The sequence below is a fragment of the Neodiprion pinetum genome, chromosome 6 (genome assembly GCF_021155775.2).
Source record: "Neodiprion pinetum isolate iyNeoPine1 chromosome 6, iyNeoPine1.2, whole genome shotgun sequence".
Taxonomy (NCBI): Eukaryota; Metazoa; Arthropoda; class Insecta; order Hymenoptera; family Diprionidae; genus Neodiprion; species Neodiprion pinetum.
This window is the reverse complement of record NC_060237.1, coordinates 24,916,007-24,936,328: the sequence shown is the minus strand read 5'-3', so window position 1 is coordinate 24,936,328 and position 20,322 is coordinate 24,916,007. Positions and strand designations below refer to the sequence as shown.

The window sequence follows — 20,322 nt, the reverse complement described above, 5'->3', positions numbered from 1 at the left end:
TGGCAGATCTAGCGAATCTTGCCTATAACACGTAGGAAGTGGAAGATGTGAGTGCGATTTGTCTATCATCTACATATAATTTTCACGGCTAGATATTATGTAAGCGTTGTAGTCAAAACATGTTTGTAATATGTAAGTTTTTACACAGGTTTCTATAATACATCTACGAGCGAATAAATTCGCAGAAAGACTTCGGAATCGCGTGTGACCTATACACGTATAACAAAATAAATTTCCTCTCGTGACGCGATGTTGTTTAAACAGCTTCTAATATTACGAAAGAATCGCCTTGCGAACTTCTCGTCGTCAGCCGGTGGCAGCCTCAGTCAACAACCTGTGCAAATTTTAACACAATTGATCAGTTGATTAGTCAATCTGGTTTCAAATGCGACCCCGTGTTTGAAATATTATTAATATCGCTCGTCCGGGCGAATTGTTCAATTTTCAAAAATTCCGTGTTCACTTCCGCCGTGTTTGCGGCAGTTAATTAATTGACGCGTTTGCGTTTCGTAGAGCTCGATAAATCTATACGTATATGTATATATACGTACACACATGCGTATTCTCACGTATACTTGATGTTGGCAATTTTATAGAACGTCACATAGTCGCGGCTCGATAGCCAGCAGTTGTTGGAAAGATATTTATGCGTCTGAGTTTTGACAGCGCCGAATAGAATTACCGACGCGTAGCGATGCTTCCCAATTTGACACAGTCGCAACAACTAATCAGATCCTCTTCCAACATTTGTTATTTCGTCTATTCGTTTCTCCGTCTAGCGAAAAAAGAGAGAAAAAATTATGTCACTCAATTATTCAAAATAACGTCCAGCTGTTCAATATTGCGAAATTAAAAATCTATGTTCAGTTTTATCAATCCAATTCTGACTGTACGCTGAGAAAAATTTCATTTCTCATATAGTTAATGTATAAAATTATAAGAAAATTTAGTTACAGTACATCTATAGTTGTCGATACTACATTTCCTGGTAATTGTAACATATTAAATTCGATAGTTCAATTTGCAAAATTCTTTTCAGTTGAACAAAATCTTGACACCAATTTCTTGTTCTACCAACATAAAATTATCGACATAGTAACAAGGAACGAGTGACTGTAATAAAAAATAATAGCACCATAACGCACTGTAATTTATTTGCTTATGTCTATCAAACTTATTTTTATTTTCAACCCAGAACTGTATTTTTCAAATACAGTAGAAAATTAGAATAATTACAGATTGAACATTAATCATAACTAAAAAATTTTCTCGGTGCTTACGCCGAAAGACGGGACGTAGGTTCCATTATTTTCCAAAAGCTTGAAGTAATCTCTCGGTCGTCGCTACGAATCTGAAGATGTCGTCGATGAAAGGAATCGATCGGTGAATATCTGCTTAAACGGCCCACGTTACAAGATTTCAAATGTTATCGTTGGATCGGCGAGTTGATCGACCGGTTTTTGCGGGTCACCCTGTACGTAAAGTCATATCGTTATGCATATAAATTCGTCGACGCGTACGAGGTGCTGTGAAAATTTGTAAAGGTAGTTTATTTACCGCGCTTTTAGAGCAGCGTGTAATATGTTTATGCGAAAAGCGGCTGATAAACGGTTACGAAATACACCGGAGCTCTAATTTATTTGGGTCAACGTTGCGGTTCCGCAACGGTAATCAAGATCATTAATACCGACCGAATCGTGCAGGACGATTAACAAATATTCATTAGACGAATCTCTCTTTGACGGCAGATCTACATAAAAGTGATAAACGTCACTTTGGATTGCTGAAATGATACGGTGCGGAGACGACGACGGTAATGTCACGCGTATTTATAACGTCGTCAATTCTTTATGCACGGGGTTTAATCACTCTTCAAGCGGGGTTTACACGCCCGTTCGAAGTTCTATGAAATTCTTAAAGTCTTATGAAATCTTGTGAATTTTGTGAAATTTCATCCAGCCTCGTAAAATCTCACGAAACCCCGTTAAACCTTTGAAGATCTTGTTGAAACTTTTAAAGCTCCTGCGAAATTTGGGGTGCGTAAATGATCATCCGAGTATTAACTGGTCGCATGAAAATAATCAACGTGCGGAAGAAAAACTTCATGGTCAAATAATGTTTTACATTAAACCATAGTTCATGCCTTCTCCGTTATTTCTTTCAAAGGATTCATGAACAATATCCAAGACGTTTTAATATTGCATAAAAACTTCTTCATTGTCAGTAAATCGAAAGCTACATCAAATATGTCTTATTGTTCCGATCCTAAAGACTCGAACAATTCCTAATTCCTGTATCTATAAAATTTAAGATTCGAAATCGAGAACCGAACGCATCTTTAGGCCAGCGCAATAAACGTGGGCCATGATCTGGTTCTAGTGTAAATATAAATCGATGCGACGGTCTAATGCGGGTAAGATCACGATTTCCTCTTCCTGCGGCGACGCAAGCGAAACATCCGCCAACGTTTGGTTTCTACCGTATCGTTATTTTTTTTCCGCTATTCGTTACCGGAAGAGCAAGTAGGAAGAAATTATAATAATTGGTTAGCGATCGCCGCAGGCGTCTTTAACCGCACGGCCACGTTATAACCAAGCAGTATTTTTAATCAACTGTCTAATCTTTTTTAATCATCCCATACCCTCTCGAAAAGCTTAATTTAGCTATTCAAATGAGTTTACTGATCCCAGCAAGCGCAAACTATTGCCTGCCAAGCGTAAATTTGAAGAATTTATTTCGTCTATAACTGTATAATCAGGCCCCTACCAGCTGGTAATCACTCGGGCCTTTCGATAGTTCAGCGTCGTTACATCGTCGCGATAATGATAAATCTTTCAATCTGTCCGCGACGAGTCTTAAGTCAAGATTCAATTGATTTTATATACCGATAGAAAAAATTTGCCTTAATCGTTTCGCCGGGAGCGATAATATTTTACGCTGAGAAACTTTAAGGATCCAGTATAAAAAATTTTTCCTCTTTAAATAACGCACATATTTCAGTATAGGTATGCATTTGTACCTATTATATAATTCTTATCTGGTCTGCATGCTTTTTGCGGTCGGCTGGGTGATAACGTCGAGTCAACGTTTGTTTATGAAATGCGATAATTAATTACTTAGGGAAAAAAAAACCTATAGAAATAATCATAGTACAACAACACTAGCAATTTCCTGTTATGGTGTATTTTGTAGAGTGGCTGTTCCCGTAGCTTGTACGAAAAAAATTACAAAACCTAATGCATAAGAGTTACTATGAAAATTTGAAATTTCATTTAATCATCGATTCGCATTTTAGGAAGCGTATTTTTCACTGATTCGCGTGTAACTACCACGGAAGTAGAATCAAGCGCTTACCGAATGGTAATAAATTGTAGGTGGAAAGAGTTGAATTCAAGCGCGTCCCGTCACATGGCGGCATCAATGCCGGAGTGGCGAACGAGTGAACTCTTAACGTTTCCGAGAGATGGCGCTTAATGGTTCAATATCGCGACGGGGTTTGAGGTACAGCGGAGTTTCAATGCCGATATATGCGTATGGCCCATGCCGTGCATTCCATTTAGCCAAATGGTATTTTATTCACAAATAGAAGGTTGGACTGTTGATAGGTTCTCAGAAATATACAATATATATATAATTTGAGACCCCACCTTTCTGAACGGTCCAACCTTCTGTTTATAAATAAAATACCATTTGGTTTTTTTCAATAGATACGCAAAATTTTAGTTGGACAAGCAATTGCGTTCTTTTTTTTTTTCAAGTATTCAAACCCGCGTTTATACCGCGCGCGTGCGGCACGTGTTATGTGTTAATGGTGCGTCACCATAAACAATCGGGTTCAGCCATACGCGTTTTATTTATTTTTTCTTTTACTTCAAGTCTCTCGGTTCTTTTTCATTTTCACCTATTTTTTTATTCTCTTATTTATTCTTTCTCGTGGTTTCACTTCGATCGCTTCTCCTCTCCAATTTGCCGTGAAAGATTTATGACGCTTTTGAACGTTTTGTAACTCTATCGACGCCATCAATACCTGCGTACAATTTTTTTTTTTTAGAATTAAAAAAAAAAAAATTTTATCGCGTTTTTTTTTGCTTCGAAACTCGTTTCTCTCTCGATACTTTGATATATTCCCGTTTTCGCATCGCGGTTTTTGATTGCAATCATCATCACTGGTCGATCTCTCGGACAATTTCTGTGACAAACATGTATTTTACACTCTTCTTGTTATTATGTTTTTATCGTTGAATAAATGAAAATACTTTGGTGAGGATAAAGAGCAAACAAAATGAAAGTAATAATTAAATAAACAAATGACATTAAGAAATCGAGGACGGAATGAAAATAAAAATAAAAGCAGTAGCGGTAGCGGTAGTAGTGCGACAGCGGCAGCTTGCACTGTAGGCCAATCGCCCACGCTTGTGTATCTAAGACCACGCTCGGTGAGCAATTCATCGAGAAATATGAAAATATACAAGACGGCACATTCCGCGGGTGTCATTGTGCTAAGAATAGAGTTTGAACGATGTCACGCGCATTGCCATCGTCGGCCGAGCTTGCACAGTGACATCACTTATTGGGCATAGCTGGCTGGCTACAGCATGCGCGAGGGACGGACTAATTGTAAGAAGACCACCGCCACTCGTCTCATCGTCATTCCTCAACGATTAACCGTTTCCCATAATATTCCGCACCTTTCAGGCAATGAGCTCAGCCGACACGCACACGCGCGGATGAATACGTGGGCATTCCGGACAGTGTCGCACACGCACGCGTATGTAACGCGTTATACTCTCGACGTGTCCAATGGCACCGTCGTTGCACTTCGGTGCAGGGAGTACCAACGTTGCACGTAGGTGTCTGCGTTATTACCTCATTACCGCGTAACGATAAATATAGATCACGTTCACGTTTCCGATTTATAAACGTGCTCGCGTAGAGTAAACCTACACAACTACACGTCCGTAGACCTATGATGCAGGCGTGCATATCCACCCTATAGGCATGTCACTCGTTTACAACGTCGTGTCAGCTGTATAATGAATTCGCCAATAAGAGGGAATTGATAAACTTATACGTAGAAAGGGAAATACGCGGTACGTGCTCATGTAACACGTACCTACGTGCACGTAACATATCGTAGGTACGTGAGTGGTGTGCAGTATACTACAAACCGAAGCCGCGTGAACCGAGATGAGAATATAAGCAGTGACGGAATTATTCAATAATAAAGATATGCCTATATGCGTAACATATGTATGTATTACACGTATTATACTCGTGTGCGTGCGCGTGTTCGTTCGCTTGTGTGGAAATACTTGGCGATGACGCGGTTGTTTGTTACAACAATAAGAGTTAAGTCGTGTATCATCCTTGGCCGCGGCATCAATGTGTTGCCGGAGGTGCCGTGATCATGCCGATGATTCACCCCGCAGACGCTTCAATCTGCTTTTTCCCGTGTCATCTCTCATCTACGGCCTGATCGTGAACGTGCCTGGACAAGAAGGAAAAGAGAGAAACCAACCAAGCTTCTCAAAATCTTATTCACACTTTCTCGCGACACGATTCCACATTTTCTTAATAATATTATTTCTCCCTTTAATTTCACCATGTCACGTACTGCTATTTGCTATCGCATGTATTTTACACGTATGTATACTATATAATATATATGTATATATATTGTACATTACAGATGTATGAGGTACGTATAACATACATGCGCGTACATAAATTTGTGTACTGCTTTATAGCCACCGCATGTGGTACGATGTCGGGTCGTATAATATTGTGTATTATATGTATATAATACAACGAAATTACGTAACATGTATGATAAGTATATTTCGCCGTCGGGCGGACTCTATAACTTTTGAAAGATTAGACGCACCTCCTTGTCAGCCGATCAATTATTCAATAAGTTCTTGATCCGTACCGTCGAGACGTCTAGTCTGAGCAAATTGTACATATGTACCTACGTGTGTTACGTGTAGGTACACGTTGGCACAGTGTGCATGGGCGTTTTTATCGATTGCCAACACGTGCAGGCTAGGCCGGAGGAATTCCTGTACGCCCAAAAATATGCGTTAAAAGATAACAATATTCGCTGTTAGGTCATTGCCGTTTTTCATTTTTCATTCTTTCGTTTCATCCTTTGTATTTTTCTTTCCTTTTCATTTTCTTTCTTTTTCGGCATTTTAATTAAACGAAGAGGCCATGCGGCCAGGTTTTGCCCATCTATTGAACGGGAAGAGCTACCAATGCACTGGTTCGAAATTCTCAATTTTTCCCCATCTCGAATCTACTCGTATATTCTCTAATTCAGCACCGTGACAGGGGAATTAATCTCTTCGCTGTGGTCAAAGCCGAGCAGTCATCCTCGCTAATTACACCCTGCGTTCTCGCCTATTGTTATCGACTGGCCGACCAGATTTCGAAAGTATTTTAGGTATACGTGCCTGGTGAAACTCAAATCAAACAATTTTACACTTCGTTGACACACGTTTGCAACTTCCGACGACGCACACCGTTCGATTGACAGTCAGTACGGAAATTGGAAGATTTTCTTCATCCGTGATCACCGTCGAAAGTATAATTCGCTCGTGTTTGGAACCTTTTAGGTGTTGTATACGGTGCGCAATGGTTATCTGCAGAACATGCAGGAGGGATGAATTTAAATGAAAATATTCTCAGCCTAAGCTGTGTACCTAAGTGTGTAATTAAACTGCGGTATTTCGAAAAAGCATCTTAATACAAAATAAACAGAGAAGGTATAAAAGAAACGCTTTGAAGTTTATTTACCCTCAATATTTTTTCCGTTAAATACCTACGTCAACCGCAGATCACGTTTCCCCGCAAGCTCAATGAAAACCACTGAAAGCTGGCCGGAGCCAGTATGCATGCGTGTGATACCTCCACGAGCGAACGATTTGCGGAAAAGATGAGTGTGTACCACCGGCGATGGTTTCGCTTAACCCTTTCCTCGAAATAATTTGAAATATGCAAATTACTTATACCGCGGGTGGCCCTTGGTCTGTACGGGGGTACGTAACGCACCATCGTCTGTCTTGAACCGTCAGCTAATGCGCGTAAACTCTCATCGGTAGGTATGTGGGTATGTATAACAAACATCGGTGTGCTGTACGAAATGCCGACTCGCGAGTCACACCAACGACGCCGGGTATACTTGTATTATTGGGGTAATCTAACTCGCGTGGCTCAATTCTCCGAGAGCCAATCTGACTTAATATGCAGATGCCGTACGCGGAACGAAGCGCGAGAGGAGCAAGGAGAGGCGGAGGCCTCATGTACGGTTGTGAGTCATGCGAACCGGGGAGAAGAGAGACGGATGCATCCGCGGATGACAAATTATTTTAACACGTGTGAAACCAGCTTAACTCGGAAACGTACGCTGGACCGAATCTACGCTACCCACATCCGTGCGTGCGTGTATCCAGGGCACGACACATGCGGTCCGCGTGCACGCGTGTGTGTCTCTCCCAGTGCAGGATGATGCGCGAAACGTAGGGTCCTAAGTACGCGTAACATACCTTCCGTGGCACAACCGCCGCGTAACGTTGGTATGTGACTGCAGTGCACAGGCAGCAGGGGTTGTTGCACCAACGGCGTTCGTTCCGTTAACTTACGATCCGAGGCGCAGGTCATCGTCTGCACGAAAGTTCATTCGTTCCGTGGTTACGCCGATTTCGAGGAGGCCACAATGAGGGCTGGAACGGCCAGTCATCGCCGCTACGGTTGTACGAACCGTATACCTGCACCATATACCAGAAACAGCAGTCGACCCTGCGACGCGGGTCCGGAATCGATTCCTGGATCGTTGTTAGAGTCGTGCTTAGCTTTACATAACAATACCCGGAAGATCCTGCGCAGGAATTAGTTTTAGTATCATCTCCCCCCTTTCTCCTTCGCCGCCTTTGCTTCCCTTCCTCATACCCTCGCGGACTCCTTCTCAGGCATCCCTTTATCCTCGTCCTTTGTACCTCCTTAATCCACGCGTACAAGACCCAGGTACAGTGTACACGTGTGTCTCTATGTGCGTTCGATCGCGCGTCTACCTGTATTACATGCAAGTGTTTGTTCGCCGGATTGCGCCGAGATACCTGACGTCGTTTCACGTTTGTACCCGTCTATACCCGAAGCTCGAACTCGATTTTTTCAGCGTGTTCCATTTTCGCTGGGACAGGTTGGGTTAGGTTAGTTTCACTTTCCGAACGGAGTCCCTGCAGCCAGTTGTCGTCTGATTCACGAAGCGTGTACGTTATTATTATACAATCTATCTTACAACTCTACCGTCAACTCGCATGGCATACTATTCGGATGAGTTCGACTGATTGTGAGTGAAATCATAACCGCCTCACAATATGGTCTTACGCATTCTCGACATACATATCCATTTATAGTATTGGCAAGGATTATATACTTGAATACCATCCTCGGAGGATGCGGTTGAGTGAACGTGTTTTCATTTTATTGTTGTTATTTTTTTCTGTCTCCAGCAATGCAGGAATGTTCATGCACAGCACGGCATCAGGTTTGCAAAAACTTGAGGTATGCGCTGACAACGTTTGAACCGACGAAAAAGTCACCGGTCATACAATTTTGGTTTTAGTAAAACTATACCATTCAAAATATTCGAACTTTGCACTCTCTGAAACCATACCGTTTCCGATTTTCCAAACTGACAAATTAGCTATATAGATAAACGACGTACGAAAATGGGTGGCTAGCATTCGGCCGAGGGCCAGGAAGCTTGGTCAACGTTGCGAAACTTCCCACACTCGTCACCCTGGGCCGGATTCACAAAAGGCACCCGAATGATGTTCAAGTCGTAATCGGTGTTGACCTGAAGAGCGTTTATGGATACGATGTTCAGTTTGTTCGCTAACTCATCCTCCTGTGTGATCCCGGTGATGGGGTTCAAGTAGCTGCACCGTGTCTTCGCCAATACGCAGACGGTAGCGTTGACGAAAAGCTGGGTTAGCTGAAAGTCGGCACATTTGAAGTTTGAGAACATCGCCTTAGCCTCATTGACGCACTGCGCGATCTGTAAGGAAAATAATCACTGAGAATCGATACCGGTGTTTGTTGTTCCGGTTGAAAATTCTGTTATGCGCTCGATGGAGATTTTATGAAGAAGAGAGAAAGGAGGAGGTAAAAATAAGAAAGAAAATCAACGTCATTAACGGAGCTATTTGTAGCTCTTGATGCATTCGCAGCAAACAAATCTCGGTGGAACATTTATTAGTACTCTATCTGTCGATTCACCTGAATAAATTATCATGGATTAAAAGGTTCCGCTTCAGGTCTTACGGTGTTCCCATCACTTTTGCGTCCGTCGACAATGACGCAGATCGACTTCCTCCGCTGCAGGTTTCGTCGGCTAAAGTGGAAGCTTGCAAAATAGCGGGAGTGGTGTTCATTGTTGTTACTCGCTGTCAATACGCTCGACGTCCCTCGAGCCTGCAATCGTCTCTGATCGATCGGTGGCGCAACCTCGTTCGCTTCCTGTTTATTTGCACTTTATTTACAGTATTTACAGTTTTCCGGGCGAAAGGTGAAAGGGGAAAAAAGAACGAACGCTGGGGAATCAGCGCGAGGATACTTGCAGCTCGTGGTGGTCGTATAATTGAGATTTACTCCTGCGGACTAAAGCGAGTCAGCGGTGCTCAATGTTTTATATTGAAAGGAGTGTGAAAAGAGCCAGACCGAAGAGGTTCAGAGGACTTTAAAATTTGCTCACGAATTCAAACGATCAATTACCAGCATGTTCTTGTTCACTTGACGGATGCACTCCAGAAACGAACAGTAAACGACGCCCGGACTTGTGCGGGTGGATATTGAATTCGTTGCGTTCTGGAAAAAGCACATATCGTTAGTCGTATAAAGTGTGAGCCGGGCAGGCGGCAAGCCCTGCGGAATTACACTTCTGGTTTCATATATGTTCAACGTCGTATACGAGGTTTGCTCGCGAACGTCGACCCTGACGGAAACGTCTTCACCCAGCCGCTAACAACGTTCGCGACGACGGACAGTCAAGTATAACTTGGACACAGACGCCTCTCATATGACATATATTCTTTCCACTTGGCAAGTCCGCGAACGAAATCAACTGGCTGCGTCAGTATTTTCGAGGGTCCTACGTAGAAGAGGAAGTTCATTCAATTGGCATTGTTAAGGAACTCCAACTATCGTTGCCAGTGGTCGTGGACCCAAAACTTTTTCCTTATTCCGATCCTACCTAGCCTATCGCAAGCTCTTTCCGCACTTGCATTCTCATCTCCCGTTCGTCCTTTTGCGTTTTATTATCAGTTGAAATACAACGTGTGTAGTATTTTGGACTTGCGGCTGTTCTGAATGGTAAATACCCTCAAGTAGCTTTGGCAGTGTCCGTAATCCGTGTTGTCGAGATACGTGTCCGCGCAGGAAGCCATCGTCAGAAGCATCGGATATCCGGGGGGCTGATTGCTGGACCTGAAGAAGCACCCGTAGCAGGCATCGGTTCTGACCTCATCGTCCTTCTGCGACTCGTTGCACAGCTGATTCAACAACTGAATCGTTCTGACGCTGGAAAAACCGAGTTTTATCAGTAATGAGATGTGAAATATTCAGGGAGGCGCGGACAAAGAAACAAATCGACTCGATGGATTTTCTCGAAACTTTAAACTTGTTTGTCCCGTTTCGCTTTTCTTTATTTTTTCAAATTTCATCAACAAAATTAACAAACAACGGCTCATCCGTACTTTGAGTATGGAGTCCAATGCCCGAAGACTTTGGCAAGCGCTTCCTGGACGAATGGCCCGGAGCTGGCTGCTCGTTGAACACCGATTAACACGAAAACCAACGCTTTGATCACTTTCATGGTTAATACCATTTCGCAAAATGCACTCATGAGAGAGAATATATCCGTTTTATACCGGGCGAGAGCTCCCTGCAGGCTTCCAGGGCCGTACCCAATAATTTTCTTCTATATCACACGGTCATTCAATTTCCACGATTTTTACCAACAGCTGCAGTTTCCCTCTCACCGATTTATTCTTCTTTCACTCATCAGTTTCGGTTTTAGTTTCAATTATTCAACCGGTGAAGCAGAAGCTGCGAATTTCGGCCATAAGTACGCGTTAATTTTCACTACTGTCCGCGACCACTAGACACGGCTCTGGGCAACGCGTTCCAGAAATCTCGTGACAGTGACAATGTGTAACAGTGCTTTGCTGCACCAGCATCCGTACCACTGACCTACCAGATAACAAGTATTATGCATTGTTTATACCCATGGGATCGGAAATGTCAGCGTGTTAATTATTGTCGGTGCACGCAGCGACAACGAAATGCATCAGAAGCCCGCGTCCGTGCGAACGCGCGATTCTGGTGACAACGGCAGCAGCGGATGCCTCTGAATATGAAATCCGCCCGATACCGTTGTAACTGATATAACAGAGAAGTATTCAGCTTTGTTAGCGCTCTTTGCCAAAGGTGTTCATAACCGCCCTGCGTGCCAGCCACAGGAGATTTAATGATTTTCATGCAGCCTGCACCGTTGAGAAAAACGAGCGTGCATGCTACGTCATTTCGTGGCAGCATGGGAAACACTCGTTGACGCGTTGGATTTAGATTTCACACGCCGTCCGAATTTAGAAAAATTCGTCAATGCTTGTATAATCCCGGGTTCTCGAAATTACTTATTCACTTTGTTGAAATTATCTCACATGGGCTCGAGCTCTCGGAAATTCACTCTAATCTTGTATTGAAAATGTGTAAATAACGGAGCATCGACTCTTTAATCCTGAAATATCTCGATGTGTTTTATTGCCACACCGATTTGCAAACGGACACTATGCTCTACATTTCTTCGTCGAGAAAGACTTGTGATACGGTTTCGCAAATGCACGTATCGATGACTGATTTCCTGTTGTCGATAGCAGCGATCTCTGTGTCTTATAGTTCTGTTATCGTCGTTTATAATCTCAAATTGCAGAGTCGATGGAAACTCTGTTATTCACATGCAGCTCACTCCCGGCGTAATAACTTACAGTGAAAGTCTGCGGAGCGGTTTCCCCGTTCATTTAAGTACTATCAATAAATAGCAAAGATATTGGTACTCGCGTCGTGTAGGTGAACCAAGAAATAACGCGGGGCTTGAAACTGCAGTGAAACATGAAGAATTCGGAACAATTATCGTCGATCATTCCGCAATACAAGTTGTCGTCTACATTGTTTTGGCGCGTAATGTGTCTCTTCGTTGCGATTTACGTGTTCGCTTGAATTTCTTTAGACGTCGAAGTGGTTTATGCGGTGAATTATAAGGGTCAACATAAAAAACTTGCAGTCTCCTCACAAGCCTTTTGTGATTTCATTTTCACTCGGCGTTTGATTGCAATTCGAAAAATATCTGTAGTATTACATCAGTCCGCAAGGCTAGCTTCACTCCTTGGTCGTCGTCGTTGACTCTGACTATGAGTTAGAAGCGTTATTCGGAAACTCCAACCAAGTTATATTACACCAGCAATGAAACGTATGTAGGTAGGTACATGCCTGCAGTAGGTATATGTGTACATATACATGTGTAGGCATGCGTAGAGAGACGAAGGGAATCGTTTCTTCGGTGACTTTGTTGACTCGACACGATATTCAACGAGTTCTCGGACCCGTCCGAATTTTTCCACCGGATAATTTTATCGCTTTTACCACCATCCCCTCCCTCGTAAGTACCGACGAGCATACGAACGATCGAAAATAGTGGCGGAGAGCAAGTGGGGAGGCTTTTTGCGCAGTCACATATATAGGCATTCGGTTATACAGGGTACGTCTCGAATCTTCCGCGGGAAGCGTATCTCGTTTCGACGACCTCGATGCGGCGGGTTGCAATTGCGGAAATTCCAGAAATCGAGGACTTCGAGATATGCCCGCGCGTCTTTATACGACGGACGGAATTCATTCGAACTTTTCAGAATTTTACCATCCTTTGTCAAGATGGCGCACATATCCATCTTGTCGCTTATATATACATATATATGAAATTATCCCTATGCGATTTTCCGCCCCGCTTCTCATCCGACGAGTTTTACCTCATTGCGCCGTTCTTTATCCTCAAATAGACTACACGGCATGCAGCTGCTCCGCGAGCGACGAAACCTAACGCACCTTCCGCATCCCGCCGGCTCTGATTTAAACGAATTTGTTACAAAGTACTCGGAGATTCCACGACGTCGCCGTCTTATCTCTATGAAAATAAACTTGGCTAATTTAGGCGTCTTTATACAGTCGGATGGAGAGGAGGCGAGTTACGCGACTAATCGTGAGGTAGTTGCAGAGCTTGCAAAGCTTGCAGCGCGCAGACAGGCCGACAGCCCCAAGGAGACTCCAGAACTATTCCGAAAGTTGTAACATTCGTTCGAAGCTTTACGTATGTACGTACATCAGGTGCACTCGAGTGAACTTATAAGCGACGAATTTGCCCTGCTGCCGTTGCCGCAGCCGGGATATCGTGATTGCAATTACGCTGGCGTGGGTTAAACATAGAATATGACCTATGCCGTAGTACGGCGGGAGTTTTTAAATAATTGATATATACCTAATCACGTACGTCGAGCGTGCAGGAATATGGATCAACGGTTGTACTTTGCCGCATACGCGCTGCAGCAGCCGCCAAAAATCCGACGAGTTTGCGTCAGCGATGATATCGGTGCAGTTTCTCTCCTGCGGTCGAGTCCCGTGACGTCGACGGCGTCGCGTCTAAATTCTCAGATTACATAAACACAAATAATCCATGACTCACTAATTCTGGGTCGGGGATTGCACCGGGGCGACGATAGGCGTCGGCTTCGCGGCACCGTCGACGTCGACGTCGTCTTGTCTTCTTCTGTCTGGCCCGAAAATAGACAGCGACGGTGTCGTCGCTGTTGCAGGTTCCCTTATACACGACGACGTCGACGTCGACGATGCAGACGCACGTACGTACGCAAGATGCCCCAGTTTTCTCGTGGATACACATCCGCGGTCCAGCCGCCTCGAGCTCAATTAGGTGCAGAAACACGTCGCCTGCATCCGGGCCTTCCTGCCTCCCCGCCGATATCGCCCGTCGCTCGTTCCTCGCCGCGGAGAACGCGGATTTTTAAACTAAAGAAGCTTATTTATTTACGTACTTATCGCAACGCGACGCTGTCTGCCCGATGCTGTTCAGCGAGCGCAGGATAATCCTTGAGAACACGGGATTTCTTTTCTACTCGCGCATGTGTCTACCTGCTTCGCTTATTCGTACCTACCGCAGATTTCCATGAAGGGCTTTCCTCGTTCTGCTTGAAAATCTGAAAACTATATCGCGGAAAAGATTTCATCGCTAATTTATTATCCTTTATTCTTTATTTTCTTTTTTATTACCGACTTCACCTTGTCGTCGTACAGGTATAAATATGAGTGGCTGTTTTTTTTTTTTTTTTTAATTTTTCCCCGTTCTCTGAGGAGATGAATCGGACCCCGACGAAAATTGTGTAGAATTTTATATACGCTCAGTCGAGCACCGCTGGTGTCGTCCCAGGAGCAATATAGACACCATGCAATAAGCGTTTACGGTAAGCATTGCAGTGAGAACTTGTGGAAATTAACAGCTGACGACTGTTGAGCTAACAAGGTACTCTCGAGCACGACTCAACGAGCAAAATTTACCAGCGTGCATAATGAATTTTCTTTAGCGGTTTCTAAGCGTTACATTAAACACGACACATACTTACAGGCTTAGTTTGTACAGCAAATGGACGTCGTAGTCTGTTAGCGGCGCGTAAAATCATCGGGAATAAAAAACATTCCTACCTCAACGATTTATTTCAGTCGCACGTAGTGTATTTGAATTTCATGACGCAACGTCGCGTCGTATCGTACGACGCAAACTTTATACATACTTATTATTCTACCGTGAATATACATGTACAGTTTACCGTCTGGAAATTTTTCGATACTCGCGGATGTATTTTCGTACGAATTGAAAGATGAGAAAAATACGCCGGTACGAGAGAAGGATCCTCGGTTCTCGGAGGCGAACCTGTTCGCTCTCGAAGCATCCTGCATGTCGCGCATCAATTAAATCGTTTTTTTGCATCGTACAAAGTCGAACCCCTGGCTGGGCTGCTCGTCTCTTGCTCCGCTAAAGATGGCTGGCTGGCTGCCGCGGGGTGGCGAATAGATGGTCGGGGCTTGAATTAGGGTAGGAGCGCAAAGGCGTGGAGCTTAATGCCCATATCACTGTGGGATGTCGACCAATTTCCGGGTACTACCACCAGCCCCCGGAGTCTTGCTAATGTACCTACACGAAATGAAAGGAAGTTGTTGTGCAACGCACCACGGGTATACCCGGATCGTGTATGCTGCTACTTCGGGGGTGTTGTTTAATTCGTTAAAAGGCCAAGGTATTTCCGCAGTCCACCTGCAGCAGCGGTAGAAGCCTGCAACGATACCGTGATCTAGACGTGCCGATTTCTCTCCGCATCTGCGTGGAGACGAGGGTGAAAAAAATCCTCTGCCGCGATTCGCGTTCCACCTCGTATTTGACTTCCTTTGCCTTTTTACTCGATTGACGTTCATCGACCCGCGGTTGATATAATTGGACGACGTTGGATGCCAGGAATATTCTTATACACGGCGCCGTATCTCTCGACCATTATGCCGCGTAACGCGTGGAATTGTCCTTCGAAGGACGAAGAAGAAACACTTTCTCCAGTCGCGAGAAACTCGAGATAGAAGAAAGAGTCGACTTGGCATTGTGTTTCGTATCGGTTGACGACGCGGTTCGTATCACGTACTCATTTTCGTCCTGCGAAGTATAACATAAAATGATATCACGGCGAAAGGATCGCTTGTACGGCGAGCGTCCTGTATCCACGCCGCGCGGATAAGCGTGCAAGCAAAAGTGAGGAACGTTTTCGCCGAAATCCAATCCGAAAGTAGCGGTGTTGTCGGTACGGCCGGTGGCGGATGAGTACTTGACCAGGACTGCGTCGAGAGGTCTTGAATTACGCGTTTCATCGGTCACTGGCCTACGGGCGTTGATCACCTTCTCAAACTGAGTTTCCTCGGTCGTTTGAAGCCTGGCTTGGCTGAAAAGGGTATCGCGTGTCAGAGGCTCGTGCGTCACACGTGTGTGCACCGGCCAAAATCACATAACCGAAATTGTTGGAGTATATCCCGTGCGCCGAGGGACAAGACGTAGAGGAAAACTGCCCCAGACCGCAGGGGAAACTCTCGACCGTTTCCGTGGGCGAGTTGGTGGTGAACGAGCAAAATTCCCTCCGTGGGTGTTTTGACCTCTCATCGCTCGCCCTCCGCTCCGTACCTGCAGCGTCCTCCCCGCCTTATCTCTCCGCTCCGTTTTCCACGCGGCTATTTGCGCCGGTTACACCGTCGAACAGCTCCCGCCTGCCGTACGCACGTTTCGCAAATTTTGCCATTCAACGTTCTCAATCTCTTTCTCCTTTATACCTAGGTCGAACCGCCTGCATGTCGGAAAAAAACTCAGTCTCCGCTCCTCACCCTGCAGTCTGCGACATCTCGATCCGGATCGATGGCTGTAAGCTCCCCCAGCAATCTGCGCCCTTACGCCCACCGCTACGTGAGCAACATCATCGGCTCTTTCTCATATTCGCTCGCTCGTTCGCTCGTCGGTTCGTCTGCTCGGGTGGTGCAGGGTATTAATCTCGGCGGGAACGTACAGCGCGTGGATCAGTGATAAATGAGCAGACCTCAGGGATCTTATCTTGTAATTGGAACGCACCTAGCGGTGGCGGACCGGCTCAATCGAACTCGATCGAACCCGGTTGAACGGCGGGGTGCGGACATCTGCGGTAGGTAAACACACCCTTCTTCGCCTCATCCGTCCCTGTGTTTCCGTTATCCCGCCACCCTATCTCCCGACGTAATGGGCAGCGAAGAAGGGCGAGTTTTCATCAACCGCCACCTACCGCTGAGCCGCGGCGTTTCCCCCGGTTGTTCGCAGGCGCAAGGTCGACTACCCGCAACCCTTCTCCCTTCGCTTCTTTTGATTCGCTTCGCTGGTCAGACCAACCAGAAATAGTGGTTGTTTGCGTCCGAATCTTCTTTCTTTGCTCGCCGCGCGATACGATCGTCGCGGCTGATGAGCGGGAAAACCGCGGGAAAAACAGCGTTGTTAAACGCGTCTGCCGTGGTACGAAGCGTGACGAGGTGATACGGGGGAGAAAGAGAAATACCGGCAGCTCCGTAAGCCGGAAATGGAAATCTGTTTTGGTGATAAAAATCAGTTGCCTAAGCGAAGTGGGCCAAGTCGGTTCTCTGACACCTTCGGCCTCCCCCGCCTCGGCTATATTGGACTCAGGGGTGCGATCTCTGGGCCACATTATCGTTATCCTGATGGATATTGGCCGGACCTATTGACGCGCTCCTCGGATCTAGAACGCAAGCTGTCCCTGCAAAGCGACCGGCTCCACCTACCAGACCGCTCCGAGGTGCCTACCCCGAAACGCATGCCATCCCGTCTCACGCCGATATTTTGTCCCACGCAACGCACCCTGTATACCTACCGCGGCATAGGGCACGACCCATCTCCGTTAGTATTTCACTCACCGTGCACGCCATGTGGGCCTTCAATTCCCCCTCTGCACCATCGCCACGTGCCAGAGAGGAGATACGTGACACATTCTCCGCGCGTTATGTCGCAAACGTTACTGTGCTTCTGTCTTCTGTTACAAGGGTGGCTATGCTCTACCGCCTTTACCTGACCTCGTAACTTATTTATCCTCGCCGTTACTCGGCTGACCCGTTCCTTGCATCTGTTTTCGCAATTTTTCTTTTTTTTTCTCTCTTCTTTTTCTTTCAACCCTTCCAAGAAGAAGTGTATGGGGGGGGAGGGTTGTTCACATGCCTTATACGTATGTGCGTTATCCACCACTCTCTCCGCTAGCGGATAAGAGACTCCAGGTTTAACGCGGAGGGTGGAGAATTCGGAACGAGGAAGACATTCCGTTAGAATTCAGGAATCTGCAGTTCTCCGGAATATTACGTTACAAAGTCTCCGGTTTGCAAGGGTGCGAGGAAGACGGTGGCGTGCAGGGATATCCAGGAAAGGAGAAAAGGGTGCGGGAGATAAGGAGAAGGGGGAAAATTTGGTCGAGGCATCCACCCACTTGAAACATACAGCGTCGCAGCTACTCTCCGTGCTGCTACAAGACTAACCCCCTTGCATGCAAGGGAGATGACAAAACTCGGTCGTGGTTAACTGGAACTCGAGTGAATATCAGAGTGGAATTCGCCGGAGACACGAACTGGGTCGGGGGAGAAGGAGGCCGAAGCCGATATGACTAGGAGCACATAACAGTAACAATAACAATAACGGCTTTGTACGTCCTTTTTGTGCGTTGGGTCGGAACGCGAGAGCGTCCACATTCGAGCCTTAAACTTCACGTCGGCGCGTTGGCAAACCCGGTGGACTTCGCCGCAGCTTTATACCAGCCGGAATGCGAGAAGATTCGCCCGAGAAGCGAGATTTGAGAATATATATAGAGTCTGGCTCCCGTATAAATATGTCCTCCGTAAACTTTGACTTCGTTTTCGCACGCGAGGAGGGCATTGTGCGTGGAGAGAGGGAGAGAAGGAGAGGAGAAAGCGGAAGAACGGGGACGGGAGAATTGAGGACCACAAGAGGACGTTACTCAGGGCGCCACTGTGCCATTGTGAGAGGGTTGTGTACGACCCTTGAGCCGAGGCAATAGGTGGGTTTAATTCCGTTAAGAGCACTCGCCAGATATCAAGGCAACCCTGTTGCGGTAAATTATTGCGATTCTTTGGTCACTTTACAAAGAGGGGTTGAGCTCAGATTTTTATTCCGTTTCATTTTTATCCACTTTCCCTCCATCCGGCTTCGGTCAAGGTTGAACGGGCCTGCGGATGACCTCTGGTTCAGGCGCCAAATCCACCCAAACCCCGAGGCTTACATCTACCCCGAGACTCAACGTCTCTCGCGGAAGAGTCCAGAGCACGCGTTACATCCGTTTTATGCAATATACATCGGGTGGAAGGGCGCGCATTCAGGTGCTAAAGATGGAGGACGACGAAGCTCCGAGGATTCGGGGGTGAAACTGGCGGAAAAATTTAAGCGCCGAGTAACATCGTGTTTCTTTTACTCCTCTTGTTTGCAAGCGCGTTCCGCCCCGCGAGCTTATAGAGGGAATCGACGCGATGGGCATATAAGCTATTTCGATGTATCTCCACAAATTTCTAAAAGCATCCTACGTGGGTCTGCGAGAGCCCCTTAAACTTTAATCACGTCAAAGGATCCCCTGATTTAAGCCACTCTTTTCTCCATTTATATAGGTCGATAAAGAGATCACAGTCTTTATAGTGTATCCTATTTTACCCGTTTCTCTCTGCCTTGCGACTTACGACGCGCTTTGTCTCTTGAACTTTTTAGTCTACAATATGCTCCAGAATCGGGCCAATAATCGTCCGTCTAATCCGTATAGCAAATAACCGATCTCGCGAGTTTAATGCAAATCGTTCGTGAAGCTAATTTAACTTCAGGTGACGCAATCCTGGGACAGAACCGTTATGTTCCGAAACCCGTACGATACGAGGTCTACCTGCAGATAACCACCTATTAAATAAATAATCCTGGTGTGTTTATGGGACGCGAGGAAACGCTCGCCGTGCGTGCCAACTAATCCAACCCTCGTGCATTATAGGTACTGCAAAAGGGTCGTGTGAGCTGAAGCTTCGAGTGGTCGAAAAAGTTGAGAAAAATAAATGAAACAAAATATGGTTAGCAAAAAATGGGCGGAAATATAATTGAATACAAAAATTACCTGCAGCTCGCCCGACACAAAAGTAGATCACGATTGACATCAGATCCGCCCGTTCCTTGTAATTCCAATCCGCCACGCCTCCCGCTCTCTTTCTAATACCCACCGTTAACGCATGCGAAAAAATAGCTGAGAGGTATCGGGTGCAGTTGGAACAACGCACAAAGTGGTAGAAATCTTCCCGATAATGTGCACTTCGCAACATGACTCGTTTTCATATCGCAATCAGCGCGGAAGTTTTCATACAGCATTAACGACACGAATCGTATTTAAATATGATTTCTATTCGGCGATACTATACCCTTGCATCGAGATCCATTCTCATTTTTCGTCGCATCGCCCGAAGGCTATCGAAAGCAAGCACCGTCGGAAGCAAGATCGGGCATCGGTGAACCGATGCAGAAGAATATGTCCCGTTGCATACGCGTCACGTCCGTTTGCGATAAGTACATTTTATGTAAAAAGCGCGAAGAAACCGTGCGACGCGCCG

The 20,322-nt window shown here is 45.6% G+C and overlaps 2 protein-coding genes across 2 annotated transcripts in view; one reads left to right on the top strand and one right to left on the bottom strand.

The window, feature by feature from the left end:
* Pdk1 (Phosphoinositide-dependent kinase 1) overlaps nucleotides 1–20,322 on the top strand; it is a 323,017-nt gene that overhangs the window by 9,733 nt on the left and 292,962 nt on the right. The window lies entirely within an intron of this gene.
* Nucleotides 8,471–20,322, bottom strand: part of LOC124221671 (uncharacterized) — a 63,092-nt gene continuing 51,240 nt past the window's right edge. The window contains exons 2-5 of the mRNA XM_069137005.1: nucleotides 10,380–10,578; nucleotides 9,775–9,867; nucleotides 9,325–9,519; nucleotides 8,471–9,058 (exon numbers count right to left, since the gene is read on the bottom strand). Coding sequence (XP_068993106.1) covers nucleotides 8,738–9,058; nucleotides 9,325–9,519; nucleotides 9,775–9,867; nucleotides 10,380–10,578 — 808 coding nt within the window. The 3' untranslated portion in view covers nucleotides 8,471–8,737. The remainder of the gene's footprint in view (nucleotides 9,059–9,324; nucleotides 9,520–9,774; nucleotides 9,868–10,379; nucleotides 10,579–20,322) is intronic.